Source organism: Protopterus annectens, chromosome 12.part0, assembly GCF_019279795.1.
Source record: "Protopterus annectens isolate FY-2018-M chromosome 12.part0, PAN1.0, whole genome shotgun sequence".
NCBI classification, from domain to species: domain Eukaryota; kingdom Metazoa; phylum Chordata; order Ceratodontiformes; family Protopteridae; genus Protopterus; species Protopterus annectens.
The window spans coordinates 1,533,245,894-1,533,272,065 of record NC_056746.1 but is presented as its reverse complement, the minus strand read 5'-3'; the positions used below and the strand labels follow the sequence as shown (position 1 = coordinate 1,533,272,065).

Below are 26,172 nucleotides of genomic sequence, written 5' to 3'. Positions count from 1 at the left end.
GGAGCCAGAACTTTCGTAAATACTCTGGGCGCAGTAGATAAGCCAAAGGGCAATGCAGAGAACTGATAGTGAGAAGTCCCAGTCCAAAAACGCAGACACTTCCTGCAACTTAGCCTGATAGGAACATGAAGGTAAGCCTCCTTGAGATCCAAAGTTACCATCCAGTGATCCTTGCCCAGTAGAGGTAAAAGCTGTTGTAACGTCAACATTTTGAACTTGGGAATGTCCAGATAAGTGTTGAGGATAGATAAATCCAAAATTGGTCTCCACGTGTTCCCCTTTTTTGGCACAAGGAACAGGCGAGAATAAAATCCTAGGCCCCTTTCTGGCACAGGAACCGGCTGTATGGCCCCTATTTGGAGTAACAGAGAAATTTGCTTGTGAGCCTCTATTCTTTGTTGAGGAGGAATGTCTGGCATGCCTTTGAAAGGAGGCAGGGTATGGAAATAAAACCTGTAACCGTGATGTATGATATCCAGTACCCATCTGTCTTGGGTAATCAAACTCCAATTTTCTTTGAAAAGTGCCAACCTTCCTCCCAAAGGTGCTGCCAGGCGAGAAGGGTCTGGCAGCTGAAAAGGTAGGTCATTGGGTCTGTTTACGAAAGGACTGACCCCTGCCCTCACCCGAAGACTGTGCAGGAGAACTCCCTGTCCTAGGCCTGAAAGAACCCTGACCTCTGCCCCTGCCACGTCTAGATCTACCCCTAGACTGGGAATCACAAGAAGGATACGTCCACCCTTTAGTAGGCCAGTTTCTACTAAACTTTGGAGGCTGAACCTGCAAAAAATCTTTAACAGTCTGCATAGACTTAGCCTTGTCTTCCATTTTCTTTAAAACTGCCTCAACAGGAGAACCAAACAAGACATCAGATTGCAAAGGGGCATCCAAAATCCTAGTTTTAACATGGTCAGATAAATTTTGATCCCTCAGCCAGGCATGTCTGCGAAGAATTGACCCAGTGGCAGCCACCCTAGACGAGGCCTGTACAGCATCAAAACCACATTGCAAAGAATGCTTACCCACCTGTTCAGAAACATGCACTAAATCTTGTAACTCTTTACAATCAATACCTTCCGCCAGAGCATCAACCTTAGATTTCAACTGTGAAAGGAGATAATTTTGATATTTCAACATGTGAAACTGGCAATTCAAAGCTCTCATGGCTAGAGTGGAAGAAGTATAAACTTTCTTTCCCCATCTATCCAAGGCCCTGGCCTCTTTATCTGCAGGAACCGGATTCTTGACAACAGAAGCCTTAACACCCTTAGGCCCCTGGCTAACAGTTTCTGGGTCTGCCCTAGGACTCTTAAAAGATACTTATGAGCTTCAGGCACCCTGTAATACCTATCTGGTTTAACAGGAGCAGGAGGCAAAGAATCAGGATTGCGAAGCCTCTGCAAACACATCTTCCACTACATTCAGAACAGGAGGTATAGCTAAAGGCCTATGCTGGGGTAAAACAAAATTCCCTAAGCCTTTTCCTGGAATCAGAGAAATCCTGACCTTCCCATTTAAAATGCTCTCTCATGGAGTGAAGGGTCTCTGAAAAGAAAAATCCTCAGGAGGAGAAGCAGAAGGAGTAGAATCATCCACATCAGAATCAGAATAATGAGAATACTCCTGCAAGTCTTCAGCCGAAGACTCAGACACATCCGAAGCCTGCTCATAATCCCCAACACAGGTTCCATCCTAGGCCTCTTATCAGGAGGGGGCATAGAGCCTCTAATTAAAGTAATTAAATCTTCTGCCATTTTAAGCATGTGCTTTTTGGGCACAGAACCTGAAGAACTAGGAGTGACACCCACAGAAGCAAAACTAGACCTGCCTCTAGGAGAAGCCTTGGAAGCAGAAAGAGAGGGCCTAGACACCTTAGGAAGGGAGGGGAGTACAGTTATTTGAGAAGCCCCTACAGCCTGACCTGCCTCCTGGGAGGCCACATCCTGTAAAAACAAAGTTTCTCCCTGGGACTCCAGAGAGGCCTCCGTCGGAACCACCGGTTCCACTGGCGCCTCTAAAGAACCGGCGTCCTGTTCGGACGACTCCTCTAACCTAGGTTTAACTGCCTTGTCCTTGCGCTTCTTTGAGGAAGCCGGCGTCGGAGCATCCGACGGCATATTGTAATTGCACCGCTTCCCAAAGACCAACCTGGCACAATCCAACCTTCGCTTTATAGTGCGTTTATTGAACCTAGCACAAAAGCGACACCCAACAACGTCGTGCTCAGGTCCCAAACAAGGTATACACAAATTATGGTAATCCCTATGCGGTATCTGTTTCCCACAAGAAATACAGTTATTCACTTTTCTGACATCCGGTAAACCACTGAGGCAAGAAAAACAAAATATTCCCCAACGGGGTACTTAACCGACTCTGACTTCGGTCTGAAACTCCGAATTCGAAAAATTTCAGAACGCCGAACGGCACTTGCAACACTGCTTCTGCATCGGACCATGCGGCAAAAAAGACTGAGGATATGACGTCGGTCATGCGCATTTGTACCCTGACGTTCTGATGTCAGTCAAATGCGCCTTGACCGACGTCAGCCTTATACTCTGATATTCGGGCCGACCGAGGGACAGCGGACTACCCAAGTGTTAGGACTGCAGCAATGTGAGATGAAGAACATCTGTATTATGCAACTATTAAAGAAACTATTGGAAATATTTCTGTCCTAAAATCTCAGGACATTTGCCATTTTTTAAATTTTTTTGCAGGACACAATTGCCAAATGAGGGACTGTCCCTCTCAAAGTGGGACAGGTGGTAACCCTACCTGAGAGAAAATAAAATGCACCCAAGTCATCATGTCACAGTGTGACCTCCTGGCTCATAGCCAGTACAGTTCTTGTGAGGGTTTTAAAACCCTGACTGACCTCTACAATTTGACTAATTAACAACACAGAACATGGACTACTTACAGATGCAACTTTTACATATAGGAAAAGAACATCTGAAACCAATAACTCATACTGGGTGTTGCCCCAAGAATTAGTACTTGGGCTTTTTTACTTTCTACTAATAGGCTTATGCTTGACCCACTGCAATCACAATGTTTGCCTATACACCAGTGACATTCCATTGCTTAGATCAGTCAAAAAATATCATTCAAAAAAGCTTTGAAACTTCGTTTTTAATCACAACACAACAAATTACTACTCAGTACACAAACACTATTAATATACCTTTTGATGGATAAAAAGTTAAAAGATTTCCCCATTATATAAAATGTATGCCTCCCAATAAAGTTCACATTATGTAGCAACAACTACCCAAAATTTCAGCATATGGTTGGATTCCCTCACTCTCCTTTAAATTGCTCACCTTAAATTACATATCTCTTTGCAATCTGAATTAAGAAAATCATCAGGAATTGACTCTTCATCTTAAACATGAATATGGTATACACACTTTCTTTTTGCACTTTTTGCCCCCACTAACTGCTAATCAACCCCCTCAGTCAACTGACTCATTTAGTCTCTGATCATCGACTGTGAGAGCTGACTAACAGAAGCCATTACATAGGCAACCATCAAGACAGTTTTTTGCTGTGCTAAGGTCTCAAACAAACACACACTTGTCTGTGCAACAGAGGGTGTGTGTGCAGTGGGCTGTTGCAATGGACATTCTTTACTTCTGCAAGAGACAGTGCCAGCAAACAGCCCTGCTCACCAAAGCTGAAGACAGGGAATGGCTTCTACAGTCTCCACTGAAGAAAGTGCATCATCCAAGTGCGCCCCCGTGCACATGCATTCCTCTCTCACCCTCCCAGGAGAGGCAAGTGGCTAGTCCTCTTCATTCCTTCTTGGCTTCTCCAGTGCAAGGGCTGCAAGAGAACCGTGGTTGTTTGAGTCACTATCAGGGCTCCATCTCTCTGCATCATCCACCCAGGCTTAGCATACCCATTATTATCTAAACACAATACAATACCTTCCTCAAGATTACTGTCAGACGCTGCCATTCACTCTGTCCTCCAAAATGAATGTCAGTCTCTTTCTCACAAAAAAAAAAAAAAAAAAAATCTGGCTTCCTGTAACCCCCAGGCACATCATATTTTGTTGCCTTAGCTATGAAACGTACTAAAAAGAATGGAATAATGCCTTCTGTTAACTAACAAACAAAAACTCAACATTATTCACAAAAATTTGAGACAAAGGTTCCCTGTCAAGACTATTCTTTATACTAGCCACAGCAGAAACAGCCTTCTCAAAATGGCTTCAGCAACTTAGAAATTGCTTCTGCAATGTTTGGAAAATGAGCAAAACTTGCATATTTTAGACCAAGCTTTTTTCTGCATTTAACTGAAGCCTATCAATATACTTGCTGTTCGTGTTAATGTTATCTAACTAAACAATGGACTGCATATTTTGTATTCATCCCAGTGGATATTTCTTTTACTGTGTGTTCCTGACTATCCTCTAACTGGTATTTATTGTCTGCTCTATAATTCATAATGGTCTTGTGCCTCTGGGCTGGATCACAATTGAAAACTGTCTTGTATGAACCAGTTCATTTACCAGTTACCAAGCAAACAGACAAAATGCATCTGCAAGTAAATTAAATATCTTTTCTGTATTTTTTGTTTGTGAAATGTCTTATATTTCACCTGGGCAGAGCCTGAAATTGGTCAATATTTATCAGTGCACTACCCCAGTAAACAAGTTTTTTATAGGCAACACAGTGTCACAGTGGATAGTGTTGTTGCCTCACAGCAAGAGGTTTCCCACTTAGATTTTTGGCTGGGGTGCCTTCTGTGCAGAGTCTGCATGTCCTCCTTGGTTTGCATGGGTTTCCTCTGGGTGCTACGGTTTTGTCCCACATCGAAAAACATGCAGTAGGTGGACTGGACACACTAAATTGGCCATGGGGTGTGAGTGGGCATGCGAGTATGTGGTGCGGATGACCATGGCAGGGCTAGCCACCTGGTGGTGTAAATCTTGGCTCTAGATGACTGTCACTGTTGAAGTGACACCCCAACCCCAATGTGCAAAAATGGGAAAAAGGGGTTGTGGATGGCTGGATGAATATATGTGTATACATGCATGCATACACACACATATAAAAGAAGTGATCAACAGAGCACACATTATTCTACATATCCTGATTTACCCAAGGAAATGCCATAAAAACACAATGACAAAGAATGCAGCAAAAACTGCATGGTTCCTTCCATGCAGAGAAAAAGACAGAGATAGATTATTATCAATATATACTGTGCTGATTAAAAACACATACAAAAGCATACCTGGCTGTCTGAAGCATCATGACAGTGTTTTCCCCCTCATATGTACAGGTGGGTGTGAAAGTAACATAGATATCAGGAAGCCCACTGCTGCGAGAGTAGCCATGTCCTCCACATGCCATTCTGCACTCCTCGATTCCTGCAGTAGCTATCCAGGTAGTGAATGCCTTCAGACCAGCAGACTGGGCATGCAGCTGAAGGAAAAAAAAAAAAAAAACAGTCTAAGTAATGATATGCAAGTGTTCACCTTAACTGTACAACTTCAAAAATTACTTCTTAAGAAGTTCCACAAAGGGTAGTATCCATATGCTATGCTCAAAGTTACAGCAATGCTATATGACTGAGTTTCAAAGCCACCATCAGTGGGCACTGGGCACCATGCCTCCAACTGCTCATGACAGCATCCTCTGTACCCAGGTTAAAAAGAAGTATTCACAGCCACAATACCTGGCACCTTTTTCTTCTGCACTCACGACCTTGCCTGATGGCTCCACTACTACACCCATCAGTCCATTCATTCCAAGGGTATGTGAACGAGGCTTTTCTGACCTAAGCAAGTGTCTTATGACCCATTTGTTCCTGCCTGAGAACCCCAACTAACTCTTCATTTCCCAGTGACAGTAAAGTGGTGGGGAGGAGGCCATTTTGCTGGTAATGGAGGGGAACCCTGCCCTTTCCCCCTGGCAGCACCCACCCTTCTCCCAATGGTAGCTCCTCTGAGCTCTTTCACTGTTCTCTCCTGGCACCACCCACCCTTCCCCCAATGGTAGCTACTCTGAGCTCTTCCAGTGTTCTCCCCTTTTGCAGCACCTAACCTTACCCCAATGGTAGCTCCTCTGAGCACTTCCACTGCTGTCTCCCAAAGGGAAGCTTGCGTACACACTCAAGAGTTTCTCTCATCTGCCAGTGTGAGTTATATGCAACACCTTGGCTCAGCAGGCCACAACCCCACTGGGGAATACCTAGTGCTCCTGCTAGACATCATCTTTGCAGCAAGCCAAAGCCAACACCCCCCCCCCCAAGTGGCACTGGCCACTCAATCCCATCCTCCCTGGCCAGATCCTATAAGTGCCTGTACCTCTCTTCAAACCTGGATCACCTGCATCATACTCAGGATTTTATCCCACTCTACCACAGAGATGTCTTCCAAAGTACTTGATTCTTGAATCCAGTGAAACATGGTAATCTTTCTGTAAACCAAAAATAAATGAAAAGAATGGGTTTATTACAGCATAAACATTCTCAAGTAATTCACTGCTATCTGTATAAGGACATTACAAGCAAAGTTGTGCTGTAAGGGGACCAGAGAAAGTGCAATTTAAGGGACCCACCTTAAAAATTTTCCAAGTTTTCTATTGGACGGCGCAGTGGTGCAACGGTACCATTGTCGCCTCACAGCAAGAGGTTCTCTGGTTTGATTCCTGGCTGCAGTGCCTTCTGTGTGGAGTCTGCATGTCCTCCCTGAGTTTGTGTGGGTTTCCTCCGGGTGCTCCGGTTTCCTCCCACGTCACAAAGACATATACCTGGAGCATTTCTCCCCGGGCCTCCGCTGAAAATTGGCTTTGCTCCAAGTCGGACTTTCCCAGTAAACAAATGTAAAATAAAAAAAGTCCTTCTTAAACATAACAGATATGCAATCACTGTATCATTTGGTCTGTGAGAAGGACTTCTGCCCTGGATTTCCTATTTAGATAGTCCTTGACCAGCCAATTCTGAAATTTCTCTAGCTCCAAAGCTCTGGGGGGTACACATCACTCCAGTCCCTGTGCTCCTCAGTTCAATTTCCCCCTTTCTCATGCACTGAATGAAAGTAACACAGAAAAGATTAAAAAACAAGAATATAAAACTATATTTTTACATGCATACATAAGTAAATTCTTAACAAACATCGAGATCGCTGATCTAAACCAGATTTGATATTTCCCATCTGCAAAATGCTTATGTATACTAACTTTAAAGAATGAAAAAGGTTTATTTATACAAATTACTACTACTAAAACTCCCAGAGAATTCAGGGATTTTTCCTCAGCAGCTAAACTATTCTACAGGGCCACAATCCCAATCTTGTGTGTGGGACCATTTAATATATCACGTGCTCTGTACATGTCCTGACTAGGTTTTCTATAGTAACCCAAAAGTCTTTGGTTATATTCCCTACATTAGTGTCAAGTATATTTTAAAAGACATTCATTTTTCAAAGCCCTGTAAGCCACAATTCTGCCTTCCTCACTGTTACATATGAAAGTCAGAAAGCAACTAGACACCCAATTCATTCAGTCTTTCTCTGTATCCAACCCTCTATATTATTTATTATTTTTTTTACACTTGGTGACTAGGGAAATCCAACTGGGCACAATGGCTCCCTTTCCAGCAGTGGCCCAGGTACTAAAGGTCCAATAAGTACAGTACAAAGAATCAACAATGTAGAGACAAAAGTAGCACATAAACAAATATAATATCATACAAGAAAAGTACAGATGTGTACACTATAAATGCAGATGTTCGAGAGTATTCACTGTTGCAGTCCTGACAGTCGGGATTTCCTGCCATGGAAACCCTTGGCCAGCCCGACTACCAGAGAAAAGTGGTTCCCTATTACCAGATTGCAGACGCAGTTTGTCGAATGCGTCTTGATCAAACCGAAAAGAGCGAAAAGGCAAAATAGCGAAGTGGCTTTTCAGCAAATTCTTTCTCTGGGAAATAATTTGCTTGGCCGCTGTCACTGCTTTGCCGTTTTCAGCATTGTAGTGCAATCTCGGAGGTGGTATATTTAAGTAGGGTGTGTGTGGGGGGCACAGCCCAAGCCCCCCACATTATGTAATGTTTTAAAGTTTTTTTTTTATTATTTTGGAACAGCCATTTTTTTCCCTTGGAAAAAAAATTGCTGTTCTGAGGTTTCGACGTTGTAAGCTTTCGCTTACATGGGGCCGATTATTTATCATTCGCTTTTGTCAGCGTGTGATAACATAATATAGACCGAGAAAAGTACAGTTGTGTACACTTATCATGAATGTAGATGTTCGAGTGTATTCACTGTTGCAGTCATCACCTGTGGGTTATCCCTGCTGTGATAGCCCATGGTCAGCACAAATACCAGAGTCAATGTTTTTCTGCATCAGCTACTGTCGCCTGTAGTCTGACGTCAAGTCGTCAGTGCTATAAAGCAAGGCAGCTGATGCCATTATATCAGTTTTTCTTGCCCTGACCTGTCAGAAGCACAAGGAAATATGGTAAAGTGGCCCTGGTGGCTAAAAGCCACCGTGAAAAGCTTATGTCCCACTAAGGAAAGAGGATATAAGGGGGAAGGAGGGTGAGGAAGCCAGGACTGCAACAGTTAATACACTTGAACATCTACATTTATGGTAAGTGTACACAACTGTACTATGTTCTTCATGTTTCACTGTTGCAGTCATCACCTGTGAAAGGATTCCCAAAGCTGAGGAGACGGGTGGAAGGACTAGTTAGAAACCTAAGCAGGGGTCAGCATGCCCTGCAGAACTGCAGAGGCAGACCCTGCCCTAGCCTTAGAGAAAAGAGGTAGGTGGAAATGCTTTGCAAAGGTATGGACAGAAGTCCAGGTGACATGTTCCAAGATGTCCCTGGTGGGAACTCCTCTGAGGAATGCTGTGGAATGCTGTGGAAGTGGAGGCTGCCCTAGTGGAACTGTATGAACAGACTTAGGGGGTGGTTTCCCATGTAGTCTGTAGGAGAAATGGATACAGTGCGATATCCATTTGGAAATGGTTTGCTTGGAAATGAGCTTCCCCCCTCTGCTCCTGGGGCAAAGCTGACAAGAAGCTGGTCTGTTTTTCTGAAGGGTTTAGTATAGTCCAGGTAGTTTCTGAGATGTCTGTGCATGTCTAGTGAGTGCAGAATTCGTTTCCCCTTGTTTTGAGGGTTAGGAAATAGGTGGGTATATGTATGGCCTGGTTGAGGGTCACATCAGATACCACCTTGGGCATAAATTCGGGGTTAGTTCTGAAGGAGACCCTGCCAGCATGGAAAATGATGAAGGGCTCAATGGCCATGAGTGCCTGAAGTTCTGAAACCCTTCTGGATGAGGTGACAGCTAGTAGGAAAGCAGTCTTCCAGGAGAGGTACCTCAATTCTGCTGAAGCAGCAGGTTTGAATGGTGGTAAGGTTAGTTTTTCTAAAACATAATTCAGGTCCCAGGCTGACGTGGGTGGCCTTCTGGGAGGTCTGATATTAGGAGCCCCTCTCAGGAATTGTTTAATCAAAGGATGTGAGAAGAGGGGCTGGTCTGTATCAAAATGAGTTGAAATGGCTGAGGCATGGATTTTAATAGAAGAGAAGGAGAGGCCACTATTGAGTAATTTGGCTAGGTAGTCCAGGATAAGAGGGATGGAAGGCTGTGAGGTACTACCCCCCTCTGGACTGGCTCCAGGAGCAGAATCTTTTCAATTTCCCTGCGTAAGAATTTCTTGTGCTGGGTCATCTGGCGTCTGTGATAATGTCTAGGACCTGTTTGCTTAACAGGGGCCCCTTTTTGATTTTAAAGTATTAGCCATGCTGACAGTTTGGAAGTCGGCAAGTTTGGGTGCAGCATCCCCCCCTCCACCTGGGTCAAGAGGTCTGAGGTCAGGGTAAGCTGCCTGGGAGACTGTAATGTCAGGCTGCACAGTAAGGGGTACCGATGCTGTCTGGGCCAATCTGGAACAATGAGGATGGCCTTTGGCTCTCCTCCCTTATCTTGATCAGTACCTTGGGAATAAGAGGCAGAGGAGGGAAGGTGTACACATAGAGGGAGTTCGAGGGGAAAGTCAAGGCATCCACCTTCAAATTTCAAGCTACAAGACGATGCTGATTCAAATGGTGGGAGAATTATGCATGACAGAACAAAATTCAGATTCCATGGCAGAAGGGGTGGTCGTATGGATGGTCTTAGCAAATTAGTGCCTGTCAGGAAGACTTCTGAAAGTTTATAGGTTCATACTAGGCTATCTGCCCTAGGGCATTTATAAGCCTAGCCAGAGTGTGTGGCTTTCACCACCCCTTAGGATGAGAATACTATACCCATTAGTTTGCTGTGCCTCTGTCCAGCAGTGACACAGAGATGATTCCCGGGGTAAACCTAAGATCTCCCATCCACTCGTCAAGATTTCTCTTGAACAGAGTCAGTGAGGGGCTCTGCCTCACATGGACTGGGATTCTGTTCCATAGTGTAGGGAGTCTCTGGGTGATGAATTTGTCCCTCCAGCACGTCCTATTTATATCCGTGTTGAGGTTTAAGTCTCTTGCTCTCGTGGCTCTGGTGGATTTGGATTTTTTGAGGTGGAGCATGTCCATTAATTCCGGGTTGGACATGGCCTTGTATGTCAGGCACAGATCACCTCTGAGCAGACGGTATGCGACTGAATAGAGCTGGAGTTTCTTCAGTCGGGCAGTGTATGACATATGTTTGAGCCCCTTTATCCTTTTGGTGAGGAACTTTTGGGGTCTTTCCAACTGCTGCAGGTGTCAGGTAAGGTACATTCCGAATGGGGCGTTGTACTCAATCATTGGTCTGATAAGTGAAGAGTACAGGGGTACAATGACCTCTCCTGATCTGGATGTGAATCCCTTCATGATCAGGTGGGCAATGTAGAAGGTCTTCCTAACCACTTTGGCAATGTGAGTGTCAAAAGAGAGGCTACTGTCAACTTGGGTCCCCAGGTCCCTGATAACGTCTTCCGTGTTTAATGGATTACCACCTACGTGGTAATTAGGGGTTACCTTGTTTTTCCCAAAGGGTATGACTATACATTTTTTGGCATTTAGCTTAAGGCCATGGCTCTGGCACCAGTTATCCATTTCTATGAGACCTCTCTGGAGGATGTCTGTGTCTGATGGAGTGTCAATTATGGTGCCCAGTTTGCAGTCATCTGCAAATTTTGTCAGCCACAATCCCCCTATGTTTGCCCGCACTTCACAAAAATAAATGCCGAACAAGAGGGGGCCCAGGACTGAGCCCTGTGGGACACCGCTCGTGACCGGCTTAGAGTCTGACATGGCACCAGCAACTCTAACCCTGTGGGTTCTGTCCTTGAGCCAGTTTGCAACCCATCTTGTGACATATGGGTTTACATCTAAGCTGGTGAGCTTTTCTATGATGCCCGAGTGGGGTATTGTGTCGAACGCTTTTGCCAGGTCAAGGTAGGCTGTGTGAACTGCCTTACCCTCATCAATGGCCTTAGTGACTGTTTCGAAAATGTCGACCAAGTTCAAGAGGCAGGATCTGCCCTTGACAAAGCCAAACTGGGTAGGATCCAGTGTCTGTAGGTCCCCAATGTCTTTATTTATGAGTTCCATTATGATCCTCTCCATAGCTTTGCAGACAAGGCTCGTCAAGCTTATGGGCGGTAATTTCAGGGTCCGTAGAAGCACCGCCTTTGTGGAGTGGGACCACAGTTGCCGTCGCCATTCTTTGAGTGCGTATCCTGTAGTAAGGCTAAGATTAAACAGCAGCCTTATGTGTGGGTTTAGTTCCTCATTGAGTTCGTGTAGCACACAGCCGGGGACACCGTCCGGTCCCATTGATGCTGTGTTTTTGCTTTAGAGAGCAGCTCTCACCTGGGCATCTGAGATGTTTGGGAGGCTAGACTCTGGTGGGATAGATATTTCTCCTTTTGGGGGGGGGGGGGGGAGAAATTTGCACTGAACCTGTCTGCCAGTATGTTGGCAATGTCTGTGGGTTCAGTGATTTTTGTATCATTTTGGACTAATTCTGAGCATATCTGGGAGTTTCCACCCAGGTTTCTAACATAGCTAAAGAAGGCCTTATGATTGTCTTTTGTGTCATTAGCGATTTTTCTCTCAAAGTTGGCCTTGGATGATTTTATGAGTGATCGTAGTTTTTTGCTAGTAGTGATCAGAGATGCCTTCCCTTTTAGGGATTTTGCTCTGTCATGTAGTAGCTTTCTCCTCTTGTTGTAGAGTTTGTTAATGGCTGGGGTCCACCAGACCGGGCGCCTGCCTTTGGTGGAAAGGGTCTTGATTTTATTAGGGATTGCTTGATCCATACATTCCTGGAGGTGCTCGTAGAAGGCATTTGTAAGGGATTCAGCAGCGTGGGCTGTGGTTTCCACTGGCTCGGGGGCCTTGAAGGATACCTCTCCAGTCTTAAGAAGTGTGAAGTTTGCTTTTGAGAAGTTCTTCACTGTGGTCTTTTTTGCTGGGGTTGGGGGCGGGATGTGGATCTCCAGTGAGATTAATTTATGGTCTGATCTCACCAATGAGGGATATACGTCCGGTGTGGAGCATTTTGTCCCCATGTTTGTGATGATCAGGTCTAGTATATTTTCTCCTCTTGTGGGAATGGTGACTAGTTGTTCCATAGCATTTGAGTTTATGAACTCCAGGAACCTTTGGGCTAGGGTGTTGGGGCTTGAGTAATGTTCCCAGTCTATGCTTGGGTAGTTGAAGTCACCCAATATGATGGTGTTTGGGGAGACATTCATACTCTCCAGTGTCTTCAGGAAGGCTGTGTGTGTTTCCTGAGTTTGAGAGGGTGGTCTGTCGCATGCTACAAACTGTAGGGCAGTTTTACCTAAGGTTAATTGCACCTGGATGGTCTCCGATGCTTCATGCGTTGCCACTAACCTGGAGGTGTGGGTATCCTTTATGAATATGGATACTCCCCCTCCTTTTGTGGTTCGGTCCGGATTTTGGGGCCGGAACGCATGATATGAGGTATAACCTGATAGTGCTGGGGTGCTCTCAGGAGCCTTGAACCAGGTTTCAGTCACAGCACAGACATTGATGTTCTCCATACGAGGAGGGCTTCGAGGGCGTGCATCTTGAGGTTTAGACTTCTGGCATTGAGCAGTATTACCCTTAGTTTTTCTCCATTTTTGTTTTCTAGGGCGGTAGGTTTATCATTTGTGCCTTGCCTAAAAAAGGCACTATGGGGGTGGCAAGAGCCTTTGCCAATATCCAGAAGCCCAGGGGTGACAGGTGCAGGCCGTCCCTTGCGAAGCAGCGTGGCTTGTCAAGCATGTCATCCCAGGCAGACAGACATTGGATCCCCTTAGAATGACACCAGTAATTAAGCCAATTATTAAAGCTGATCATTTTGTCTCTGTATTGTGGCATCATTCTTGGTGAGGGTAGGATACTGCTCAAGGTCAGGGTCATACCGGCCTGGGCTACATAATCTGAGAGCTCCTTTATGTCTCTTTTCATGTAGTCCAGGGAGGTACGTCTCAGGTCGTTCACACCGGCATGGACAATGACTGAGTCATACTTGTACTTGCTGTGGAGTGACCTGAGTGCTTGTGTTATGTGGCGGATTCTAGCGCCTGACAGGCAGCTTACTGTGATCTTTTCCTTGTTCAGTCTGGTGAGTGGGACGTCAGTGTGTCTTGACTATGGAGTCACCTATAACAAGTGTGTCTGGCATTGTGTTTGGCCTTAAGGGCTGTGACTGTTTAGCACACTGACTTTGAGAACTATGTGTTGCATGTCTTATGTCTTGAGGTGGCAGTTGCTTGGGTGTCTGCTTTGGAGGCCTCTGTAGTTTTGGTAGACTTTTGATCAGTGCCTCCGAGTATGTCTTTGTGTGTTTATGTGTTTGTTTTGCAGTTGTGACAGTTCTATGTGAAACTGGGTTTGTGGTGTGCGTGGTTTCCTTCTCCTCCTGTCTGGTCTTGCCAGTCCTGAGTTGAGAGAGCTCAGCCTCCAGTTTGGCTATATAGTTGCATCTCTCACATGTATTTGTGTTTTGTGGGAGAAGGAGTGGGTTGTCTGTGTACATGAGGCAATTGTAACAAGATGCCCAGATTCACCAGCTGAACAGGAGAGGACGCTAGCAACTGACCCTTCGACATGCTAGAAAAAGTGAAAAAGTTTGCTGTGTAACTGAGTCAGAAGGGACCTATAGGGAAATGGGTACTCAAGGGGATTCTAGGCTAATGGCTAGAAGACATGAGACATGATATTCATTCCGTCATTGCCAATATGAAAATTTGAGATTGCTGCCATTTGCACATGAATAGTTGCTGCAGCTGGTCCCTCATTAAAAAGTTTAGCCAAAAATTCAAATATGAATGCCATGGGTGCTGAATAGGGATCAATGGAGTTCTGTAAAGCCCAGATGGAGAATCTTTTCCATTTGCTATGGTAAAGTTTTCTTGTAGACATCTTATGAGAAGAAATTAAGATGTGTCAGACTTCTGGGGTGAAGTTGTGTAGCCTGGCTATATTGAGAACTGGAGCAGCCATGCTGTCAATTTTAGGGAGTGAAGAGATGGATGGAGAGTCCCGACGAGCGCGTCAGGAGGTCTGGTACCGGGTCCAGAATACAAGCCTCTACCAAAAGATGAGGCTTCAAGAATGGGAACCATATTTGATGAAGCCAGTAAGGTGCTATTAGAATCAAGGCCTTTCCCAAGCTACTGGCTTTCTGAATAACTTTGGGTATTAGGGGAAAGGGTGGAAATGCATAAAGGAGTGCCAGAGGCCAACTGTGTACAAGTGCATCCCTCTGGGACTCCCCCGAAGGGGGGATCAGAGCAAAGTAGCTGCTGCATTTTGCATTTGTGGCTGTGGCGAAAAAGTTGCAGCAAGGCTGGCCCCGTCTGCGAAATATCTTTTCTGCTACTTTTTTCTTCAGGGACCACTCGTGTGGCATCAGAATGACTCTGCTTAGTTTGTCCACTATCACACAAGATTTCCCTGGGATATGCATTGCTATTAGAAAACGTTGGGAGGATGTCACCCACTGCCATACTCTCAGGGCCTCTCAACAAAGGGGATAAGACCTGTTTCCTCATTTGTTTATGTACCACACTACTGACATATTGTCTGTTTGTACTGCAACTGCACCTATCGAAAGAGAGTCTTGGAATGCTTGCAACGCCATTAGCACTGCTCTCATGTCTAGTACATTTATGTGCAAATGAGCCTCATGGTCCTGCCACGTGCCTTCGGCTGTTCTTCCCTGATAATGCCTTCTCCACCCTATCTGGGAAGCGTCCATGGTCACTGTGGCTATCGGAATAGGGGGAAAAATGGGTCGACCCATCGTCACCTGATCGGTGTGAAGCCACCAGTATAGGTCTACTCTTGCAAGTCTCCGTTAGAATTATTGGATGGGACAAAGGTAGCTCCTGCATGGACCACTGTGAGAAAAGCCTTCACTGTAGGATTCCTGTGTGTATTCTTGTTAAGGGAATGACAATTATTGCTGCTGCCATCGTGCCCAGAACTTTCAGGACTGTCCTTGCTGGTACCTTGGTCTTGAAGAGAAGGTCCTGGATTTGAAGGCAAAGAGTTTGAATCCTGTCTGTTAGAAGCTTGGCCATCATGGTTTTTGTACTTAATTCTATGCCTACAAAGATGATATGCTGGGATGGCAATAATGAGACTTTTCGTAATTTACTGAAATCCCTTCCTGCCTTTTGCCACAACCACCTTACTAATCTGTCAATCTTGACAACACCACTTTCTCTATACCTACTCTATCTGACCATATTTTACTCCAACATGTATTATTTTCTAATATCTTCTACACTACTCCTTATTCTCTCTATCTCCACCTCTTACCACTCCAATCTCTCTGACCCACTCCTATGCTCCCCAGCTTCTCACTCATACAACATATATCCAACTATTTCATCTTTTACTATCTCCCCTAATCTCTTTACTACCTCTATCTCAAGTCTATATAAACTATCCATAATACAGGTTTTTAAAAAAGTAAAACTATACAAACTCCATCTAGCATCTACTACACACACTCTCCTCACTAAAAATCTACTTTGTTCTGGAGATATCCATCCCAACCCTGGACCCTCTTCTCTCCCCAAAACTACCTCTACACTGCCCCCATCTTACTCCTTTAGCAGTCACCAACCTCAGACACAACAATCATCTCCATGCAAATACTTAACTATTTACTCATTGAATATTCAGAGTCTAGCAAATAAAGTCACTGAGCTGCACTCGTGGATAGCTCTCAATACCCCTCACACCCTCTCCCTATCTGAAACCTGGCTCAAGCCACACATCTCAAATAGTGAAATACTCCTACCAGGTTATAATATCTTCCGATCTGACAGACCTGTAAAAAAAGGTGGTGGCGTGGCCATCCTCTACTCAAATATTCTTAACCTCCCACCATACCCTTCCCCAATTCCTGACTTCCTCCCAGCTGAAATCATCATCCTTAACTATCATCTGAATCCCCACAAAAAACTTGCAATTGCCTCTATCTACCTTCCTCCTGGTAACAATCTGCCCATTCTTGAAAACATCCTATCCTGGTTCTCCCACAACATACCATATGAGACACTTATCCTTGGTGATGTCAACATTGATTGGTCCAAACTCACAACTGACTCCCCCCAACTCAGTATCCACCTACACGGCTTCCACCAACTTATAACATCTCCCACTCGCTTCCATAAAAATTCCTCTTCCAGCTCCATCATAGACTGGATCCTTACCAATTCCCCCCACCAATACCACAATCCCACCACCTTACCTGACTCCCTCATTGATCATCTCCCTACCACCATCTTAAGACACTACTCCCATATTCCTAAACCCCACCTTATCAAAGACTGTCGAAAACTATCGACTTTCAATTCATCCCATTTTAACTCCATTCTCCACAACATAGATTGGTCCATTCTAAAACACCTCCCCCTAAATGATGCTGTAAGCACTTTCAATAGCATATTCATGAATACTCTAAACTCCTTAGCTCCCTCTAGGAAGATCAGAGTAAAATCAAACCATACTCCCTGGCTCTCCAAAGAGACTAGGTCCCTTATGAAACAAAGAGATCATGCTTGGAAAACCTGGACTAAAACTAAACAACCACATTTTCTTCAAAAATACAGGCAACTGGGGAACCTTGCAAAAAACATACAACTAATGACAAAAAGTTATACTATAGCTCTGCTCAGCTAAACAACAAATCCAATCCTCAAAAATTTTGGTCAACTCTCAACAACATGCTCTATCCTGGAAAGCCCTCTAATCCCTCCCCATACCCTAACTCTTCCTTTCAGAAACAGCTACCCTCCTGAATAAACACCATCTCTTCCATCCAAAATCTCGTAACCTCTAAGCCAAACTCGACTTCGACACCTACCTCTCCAAGTCCCACTAACACAACTTTGTTTTCTTTTGAGCCAGTTCCCATTACTTACATAAAATCTCTACTACTCAAGCTAAAACCTTGCTCTCCTTCCACTGACAATCTATCTCCTACATTCCTCAAACTTGCTGCTGACTCAATTGGTTATCCTGTATCTATAATAATTAATCAATCTATTCTGGAATCAACTGTCCCCACCCTTTGGAAATCTTTCTTCACTATCCCTCTTCATAAAGGTGGAAACTCCACTGACCCCTCAAACTACCAACCCATTGCCATTCTGTCCCCCCATCTCCAAGATATTAGAAAAATGTATTCACTCACAGCTTCTCAATCACCTCCTCACACACCACTTACTTACCCCTACCCAACATGGATTTCGTCCTCACCACAGCACCACCACTGCCCTCCTCTCCTTCACTCATACCAATGCAGAGGCCCTAGACAACAATAAACTCATTTCCTGTCTCTTCCTAGATCTATCCAAAGCCTTTGATACTGTCTCTCATCCTCTACTACTATCCAAACTCGCAAATCTCCACCTATCCCCCTCCGTACTTGCCTGGTTTAATAGTTACCTATCTGGCAGGGAACAATCTGTCAAATGGCTCTCATCCTCCTCACCTTTCCTTCCCATCTCCACTGGTGTTCCCCAAGGCTCCATCTTGGGACCACTTTTGTTTAACATCTTCACCAATGATCTTTACACCTCATGCAAAGAATCCTCACTTATTCAGTATGCCGACGACTCCACACTTATATCCATCTCAAATAACATTCCTGAACAACACTCCCTGACCCAACAGACCCTACTATCCACTGAACAATGGCTCTCTCACAACCTATTGATCCTAAATCCCAAAAAGACCAAACTCCTACTTTTCCTTCCCCGTTCTCTTTCTCATCACAAAACCCCCTTTTTTATTACATCTAACAATACAAATATCCAACCTGACAACCACACAAAACTCCTAGAGGTCATTATCGATGACGAACTCAAGTTCAATCTACACATACTCCAATGTATAAAAAAAAAACAAACCAGAAACTAGGTCTGCTATATCGGAACAAACAATTCCTAACCCCTGAATCTAGACTTACCCTGGGCCAGTCACTCCTCCTCCTCCCCTCCCTCTTATATGCCGCCCCAGTTCTTACCAATATCCAGGCCTCCACTCTAAACAAACTGCAACAGACTTACCATAAAATAGCCAGATTCATTACTAACTCCCCATACAACTCACACCACTGTATTTCTTTAAACTCTCTTCAATGGCTTGAACTTCCCCAGTTTCTGCTATCTTATCAATTTCATATGCTACACTCTATTCTTTATAAACCCTCCTTCTGTCCATCTCTATCTTCCTTAGTCTCCATCTACATCCCATCCCAGACCCTCCATACTTCTAACCAAGAATTACTTGATATCTAGGTCAGTAGGCAAACTACTCTACAAATACTCCCTTGCCCATGCTTGGAACAAACTTCCCCTTGACTTACGTTCAATCTCCCACACCTCACACTTTAAAAATGAACTAAAAGCTTATTTTCTCAATTCCAGAACCTGCCCTTGCCATGACCCTACCTAGTCTTCCTTCCCTTTATGTACCCTCAAAAGGACCATACTTAGTACCTCATTACACCTCTTTCTCTCCAATGTGTCTACTATGCATTTGCACAATTTTATGCAAACAAAAAATGTTCATTGTTGACCTACTGAACTATATCAAAGTAAAATTGTTACTTAGCTTCTTTTTAATGCAACTTTAACTTTATGCATGTATCCCAACATATGTGAATCGTTTTGCTATAACTGCTATTGTATCAATATTGTTTAAAATTGTACTTGTTTTAAAATGTATTACTGGAGCTTTTCTCCTCGGGTCTCCACTGAAAATGGGCCACAAGCCCAGTTGGACAAACCCAGTTAACAAATGTCAATAAATAAATAAATAAATAAATAAATAAATAAATAATCCTAAACTGGGCACATAGTTGTAGGGTAGTGTCTCTTACCTGGACAAGTAGATGCTCGGTGGTAGCAGTTAGGAGCCAGTTGTCTAGGTATGGAAACACTCGGAATCCCAGACTTTTCAGGTGAGCCATAACTACTGCCATGCATTTGGTGAACACTCTGGGGGCTGTAGTGAAGCCAACGGGCAGAGCACGAAATTGGAAATGACTGGCTCCCAGCCGAAAGCGCAGATAACTCCTGGATGGCCTGTCCATCTTTACATGGTAGTACACATCCTGGAGATCTACAGAGCACATCCAATTGACTTTCCCTAGAAAGGGAAGTACTGACTGCAACGTGACCATCCGGAACTTTGTCTTCTTTACTGACTTGTTCAGTATGCTGAGATCTAGAATGGGTCTCCAGTCCCCTGTTTTCTCTGGAACTAAAAGAATCTTGAGTAAGTTCCGGATCCTATATGGTCTGCGGGGACTGACTGGATGACTTTTTTCTTGCAACCTTTGAATTTCTATGGTTGCTTGTTCCCTGTGACTAGGTGGAACATCCGGGATTTTCTTTATATGTGGGGGAGGTTCTGAAAAGGGTACTGAATAGCCTCTGGATATCATGCTGTGCACCCACTTGTCTTTTGTTATATTTAGCCAGGCTTGTGGGTACAGAGATAATCCACCCCTGACAGTCTCCAGAGATGGACAGTCTGGCCTCCTTTCAGGAGCACTGATAGGGCTTACCGAAGAATGAGCCATGGTCACCCTGGTTTTTCGGACCCCCTCTATCCCGTGGGCGGTGGCTTCCATTATTAGCTCCTCCTCTGCCCCTGGAGAAAGGTTCACCCTGTGTGCCCTGAAAGGCCCTCTGGAATTTTCAGAACCACATCTTTCCTCCCTTAGGACGGGCCATCAAACGGGGTATTGAAAAGGATGACTTGAAGGGTTTTGCAAAACTGCACAAGCGCATCCAGGAATGTCTCCTAAGCACAATTCTGGAACCCACTGATCTGTTCACTCCATCGGCTGTATAAGAGGGCAAGCCTCATGGATGAGTTAACTACTGAATTGAGGGTGGCAAGCTGAGAAGATACCTTATCTGTTACCCCCACAGCTACTGAACCCTGTAGAGTATCTCCAAGTTGTTTGAGGAGATCTCTCTGAAGACTTGTAAAGTGTGTAAGGTAATTCAGGGACCTGAGGTAAAGGCCACCAAAGAAAAAATGTGCTTTTCGTATCTGTCCATCGTCCGCGACTCCTTATTCAGGGAAAGGACAGATGCAGAGGTCTCAGCTCCTTCTTCATGGCAGCCGCTACCACCATAGCATCTACGGGAACACTCTTAATTAAAAAGGTTTTATCATCTGGGGAGGTAATGAATTTGTTAGGCCTCCGAGGGACAGACTCCATTGTATCTGGAGACTCCCATGCCTTTTGACAAATTAAATTAAGCAGTTCAAGGCGGAGACACCCAGGTGGCTGAATGTTGAGATCCAAAAGCCTTCAGGTACACTGACTCCTCATCAGAAGGGGTAATGGGTTTCCAGCTGCCTCTCTGTCTAAGAATTTCCAGGATGTCCACAAATGGAACATTCTCAGAGGGTAACCTTGGGGACCCTTCTGACTCCTCGAGGTCTGTGTCTGTTGTGACTGACTCACTGGGGGAGTCTGCATGCTGCCTCTTGCATAACTTCTTCCGAGGGACATCTTTGGTGGGACTTTCCGGAGAGATTTTGGAAGATAGGGTCTCGCCTGATGGGGCATCCTAAGGCTTAGGATCTCTAAGCTGAGGGGGGATTGTGTGTGTCTGTGTGGAACAGATACCGGTGCTCTCGGGGATGAAATACTTGGGTTCAACAATGATGATACCCATGGGGACAGGGCTCTCCTCATAGCTGTGAAAGTCCCCATCCCATAGGCCGTGGAAGCCCCCGGTTCCAAAGAATCAGGGGACCCTCCCCCCGGGAACCATAGGGGTTAACTCCGAAGCCGAGGTAGGATCCGAGCTCACCCGAGCCGAGCCACTAAGAGGTAAGGTTGGAGCTGAAAAGGTCTCGACCCGGCTATCCCCCCCCCCCCCCGGACCCGAATGGTGAGTGTCAGCCCCTGGATACCTCGAACGGCTCTGAGGTAGTCAGAGTGATCGGAACTGAAGAGGCTGCAGTAGGTCTCGGTTCTATCGGCTCCAAGCATTCTGGCTCTGAAACACGAGCTGGAGTCAGAGGAGAAATGGATGGTAAAAGGAAGGCTACTGTCGGTTCTATGTTTTCCAGAGTCAGCTCTGACAACAATTTAGCTAGTGCCAGTGTCTTGAGTAGTGTCTGTACCACACGATTCACGTCGAAATCCGATAAGCTCCAGGAGGATCTGGACAAAGAAGGGGATGCCAGAGATTGCAACAATGGAGACCCAAGAGTCGGGAAGACTGACTCCAATACTAGTGAGCGGCTCTGGACTGTTAAAGCCATCGGTTCCGATACACATGGTACCGAGGCAGTAGGTCTGACTTGTTCAGTTTTTTTCAAAGATGTCCGAGACATCCTGGGTTGCTTAGTGGATGGCTCCGATGATCCAGCTGAAGTAGAAGCAGATGGTCTTTATGAAGTTATTTCTTGAGGTTTTAGAGAACTTTGAATCTTGTCCAGGGCTTCTTCAAAAGATAATTTAAGTAACCCTTTTAAGATGAGTTTGTTTTTAAGCTCCTGTAACACTGGCAGTAAACGAATGGCAAATGGAGCAGGTCTCCTGTAGATGGATGGCCCCTAAACAGTAAATACACTCAACATGTCCATCAGTGATGGACATTTTCTGTGAGCATTTTGGACATTTTTTGAAACCAGATGGTTTCACTTCTTTCTGTTGCTTTGACATAATGAACAAACTCTAGTTTCACACACACACACACACACACACACACACACACACACACACACACACACACACACACACACACACACACACACACAAAGGCACCCTCTAATTTAAAAGGGATTCAAGAAAGAAACAAAGAGCTTTCTAATTTAAGCTCTTAATTGAAGGTAAAGACTGAAATAAGCACTCTCAACACACTAAAGACTAAGATCTATATGGTATATAGAATTAGCACGTAACACAATTTTCAATTTTTCTGTTGAAGTAATAACAATAGAAAACATATATGTAAAAACACTGCACACGAGTTATAAGGGGATAGGGATTGTAAAGGCCTAAATACGATGGCCTGAAAAAAGGCACACGGAAGATTCTTGAATCAGTGCAAATCTGCACGAACTATTGAAAATAGTAACTTAATACAATGGTAATAACAAAAACTTGAGGAAGGCAAATACTGGAAATGTACTTCTTTCCAGTAACAGAAGTTTCTACTATGGAGGCCTGAATAATACGCTTCAAAAAACACTCACACACAAAGTAAATTAGTGCTAATCTAAGTAACTAAATGAACACTTGAAATAGTGATATACCTATAAGTAAGCAATAAGCAATTACAACTAGTTTTCTAACTTTTTCTTGGAAAAATAAAGAAGTTTTGTACTCAGCCAGAGCTAGTCATGACCTCATATGTTTCAGCAGCAAACAAGATCTGAGGTAGGCACTAGTGAACCATGGCCTAGGGATGGAGCCACGAGCTAGTTTGAGACCTTGAGCTTAATTAAGCAGCTGAGTTGGAACCGAACCCATCAGTACAGAATGAAGACGAGTTAGGACAACTTCACATCTAAACTTCTCATTAAGCATGAACCTGCAAGATACCTTAAAAACTATAGACCAATAATCTGTCTTTCAACTATGTATAAACTCTACACTGGAATTGATGCCAACAGAGTTCATAGTCAATTTAGAAGAAAACATCATGACAACAGAACAAAAGGTTAACAAAAGAAAGTCACAGAACAAAGAATCATTTATTGTTAAATAAAGTCATAATGTAGAATTATAAAATGGGGAAGAATCTAAGTATGGCACAGACTGTAAAAAAGCAAATGACAGCACCCCTCATTCATGGATAAAAGTGTGTTCCCAAATGTATAAGATAACCCTACACTGATTACATTACAGCAACCATACTTTCATGCACCCAGACTTTAATAGAAGGTATACATTTGGGGTGGGATGTTGGCATAATGGTTAAGGTGTTCACCTTACAGACACAAAGTGCAAGGTTTGATTCTTGCATGAGGTAACTGGCTAGGCTTAAAATGGCCCCCAAAAGCAGTTAGCCTAGTACTAATCTATGAAGCTATGAACATTTAATGTAAGGGCAACCTGTACTACCAAGCATTTAGTGTACTTAGCACAGTGTGAATGTTGTAAAAAATTCTATGTTGGAAAGACAGATCGCACCCTGAAAGAATGTGTAAGGGAACATTATAATAGTACGAAGGCACTTGCTAGACATGTGGCAGCCAGTGATCGTGCTCATCATTTTAGGTTTAAAGCCATACAAATGTTGCATGTAGGACCTGGAATGGGTAGTATTGAAAATAGGACTAGTGAAGCTGAACTGAGAGGGATCCTTAGGCTGAGAGCCAACAAAGGATCAGGTTTAAATAGTACAGTTTCAATTAAGCCAGTACTTGCTAAAAAGAGATTACCCAGATAGGGCATGTTTTGCCAGTTGGTTTGGTTTAATTTGTAAGGCACTATGTTTTAATGTAATTTTTAGGATTGTAGCATTTACACTGAAAAGGAACCTTTTCCTTTAATATGTGATGTAATCGAAAAAGTGAATGAAAATAATTAATATATGTAAATGAATAGTGGTGTAGAATATGCTACTGGTGAATATGAATTGTTTTAATTGATCATATGACTATATAAAATGTATGGCTGTGTGTCCTATTATCATTACCCCCACCTAAACACACTGTTCAACTTCAGCCTCTCCACAGGCTATGTGGCCATAGGATGGCGCACAGCAACGGTTATTCCGCTCCACAAAGGAGGGGCCACAACTGACCCTGGTAACTATCGCCCCATAAGCCTGACTAGCCTGGTCTGCAAGGCTATGGAGTGCATCATCATGGAACTCATTAACAAAGACATTGGGAACCTCCAAACACTTGACCCGACCCAGTTCGGCTTTGTTAAGAGCAGATCATGCCTACTAAACCTGGCTGACTTCTTCGAAACAGTCACCAAGGCCACAGATGAGGGGAAGGTAGTTCACACAGCCTACCTTGACCTCACCAAGGCTTTTGACACCATTCCCAACTCAGGAATTATAGAAAAACTCACCAGCCTGAACATAAACCCCAACGTCACGAGAAGGGTTGCCAACTGGCTTACAGACAGAACTCACACAGTAAAAATAGCAGGCTCCAGGTCCAACTCTAAACCAGTCACAAGTGGTGTCCCACAAGACTCGGTCCTGGGACCCCTACTGTTCGGCATATACTTCTCAGAAGTACAGGCAAACACAGGAGGACTATAGCTAACCAAGTTCACCGATGACTGCAAACTGGGAGCCATAATTGACTCTCTGGCTGACACGGACATTCTCCAACACGGCCTTACTGAGACGGACACCTGGTGTCAAAGTCATGGTCTCAAGCTAAATGCCAAAAAATGCATAGTCATCCCATTTGGGAAAAACAAAACTCCCATGAATTACCACATAGGTGGCAGCCCCCTTAATACAGAAGAGATAATAAGAGATCTGGGGATCCAGGTAGATAGTAATCTCTCCTTTGACAATCATATTGCCAAACTAGTTAGGAAATCCTTTTATGTAGCCCATCTAATTACTAAAGGGTTCGCATCTAGAAATAAAGAGGTTATAGTGTCCCTCTACTTGTCACTCATCAGACCCATCATAGAGTACAATGCCCTGTTTGGGATGTACCACACAAGACACTTCCAACAGCTGGAAAGACCACAAAAGTACCTCACCAAGAGGATTACTGGCCTCAAACATATGTCCTATGCAGCCCGACTTGAAAAACTCCAGCTGTACTCAGTGGCATATTGCTTACTCAGAGGTGATCTCTGCCTGACTTACAAAGCCATGTCCAACTCAGAATTGATGGACATGCTCCACCTAAAGAAATCCGAGTCACTGCGAGCCACTCGCCCTAGTGAGCTAAACCTCGCCACAACAATAAATAGAACATGCTGGAGGGATAGATTCCTGTCACAGAGACTCCCCATGCTTTGGAACAAAATTCCCAACTACATTAGACAGAGCCCCTCACTAACACTCTTCAAGAGAAACCTTGACGAGTGGATGGGTAACAGAAAATACACCCCTGGGATCACTTCATTGGCTCTTCTTGACAGAGGCTCAGTTAATTAATCAATGGGGCGGCGAAAGCTGACACACTCTGGCTAGGCTTATAAATGCCCTCGGGCAGATAGCCTAGTACCTACCTATGATGAAGCCAATGTTTAGTTGGTGAAAGCGCTTACTGACTTGCAAGCATTTTATTAAAAGTATTTTGTATATCTACGAGTGTTGGTGGACATTTTATGTGTGCTGTGCTTCCTGCTGCAATACTGTGTTTTGATAGACTCTGCAGCTAAGCTATGATAAAGGACAAATTATTATCCCACAGATAAAAATTCAAAGGAGTGTATTCCAGAGTGACTCTGTCATTGCTGCTCTTGTCTCTTGCTCTTAACCCATTAAGCTGTTTACTTAATACATTAGATCATGGCTACAATTTGGCTCCAAGAAAACAAGAAAGTGTAAAGACTTTGCATCTTCTTTCTGTGGATGATTTAAAACTGTACAGTTCATTGAATGAGGTATTGAAAGCACAACTGCAAGGGGTCAAAACCTTCTCAGATAATGTAAGAATCTCATTTGGTCTTGATAAATGTGCAAAAGCAACCTTTAAAGTAGGAAAGCTGCAGCACCAAGAAAA

General features: G+C 44.2%; 2 protein-coding genes across 3 annotated transcripts in view; one reads left to right on the top strand and one right to left on the bottom strand.

Moving 5' to 3' along the window:
- TEN1 (TEN1 subunit of CST complex) overlaps positions 1–26,172 on the top strand; it is a gene marked incomplete at its 5' end in the record, with an annotated part of 968,820 nt that overhangs the window by 84,919 nt on the left and 857,729 nt on the right.
- Positions 1–26,172, bottom strand: part of ACOX1 (acyl-CoA oxidase 1) — an 832,154-nt gene that overhangs the window by 286,000 nt on the left and 519,982 nt on the right. For both annotated transcript variants that reach the window (XM_044090502.1, XM_044090501.1), the window contains exon 9: positions 5,245–5,435. In XM_044090502.1, coding sequence (XP_043946437.1) covers positions 5,245–5,435 — 191 coding nt within the window. The remainder of the gene's footprint in view (positions 1–5,244; positions 5,436–26,172) is intronic.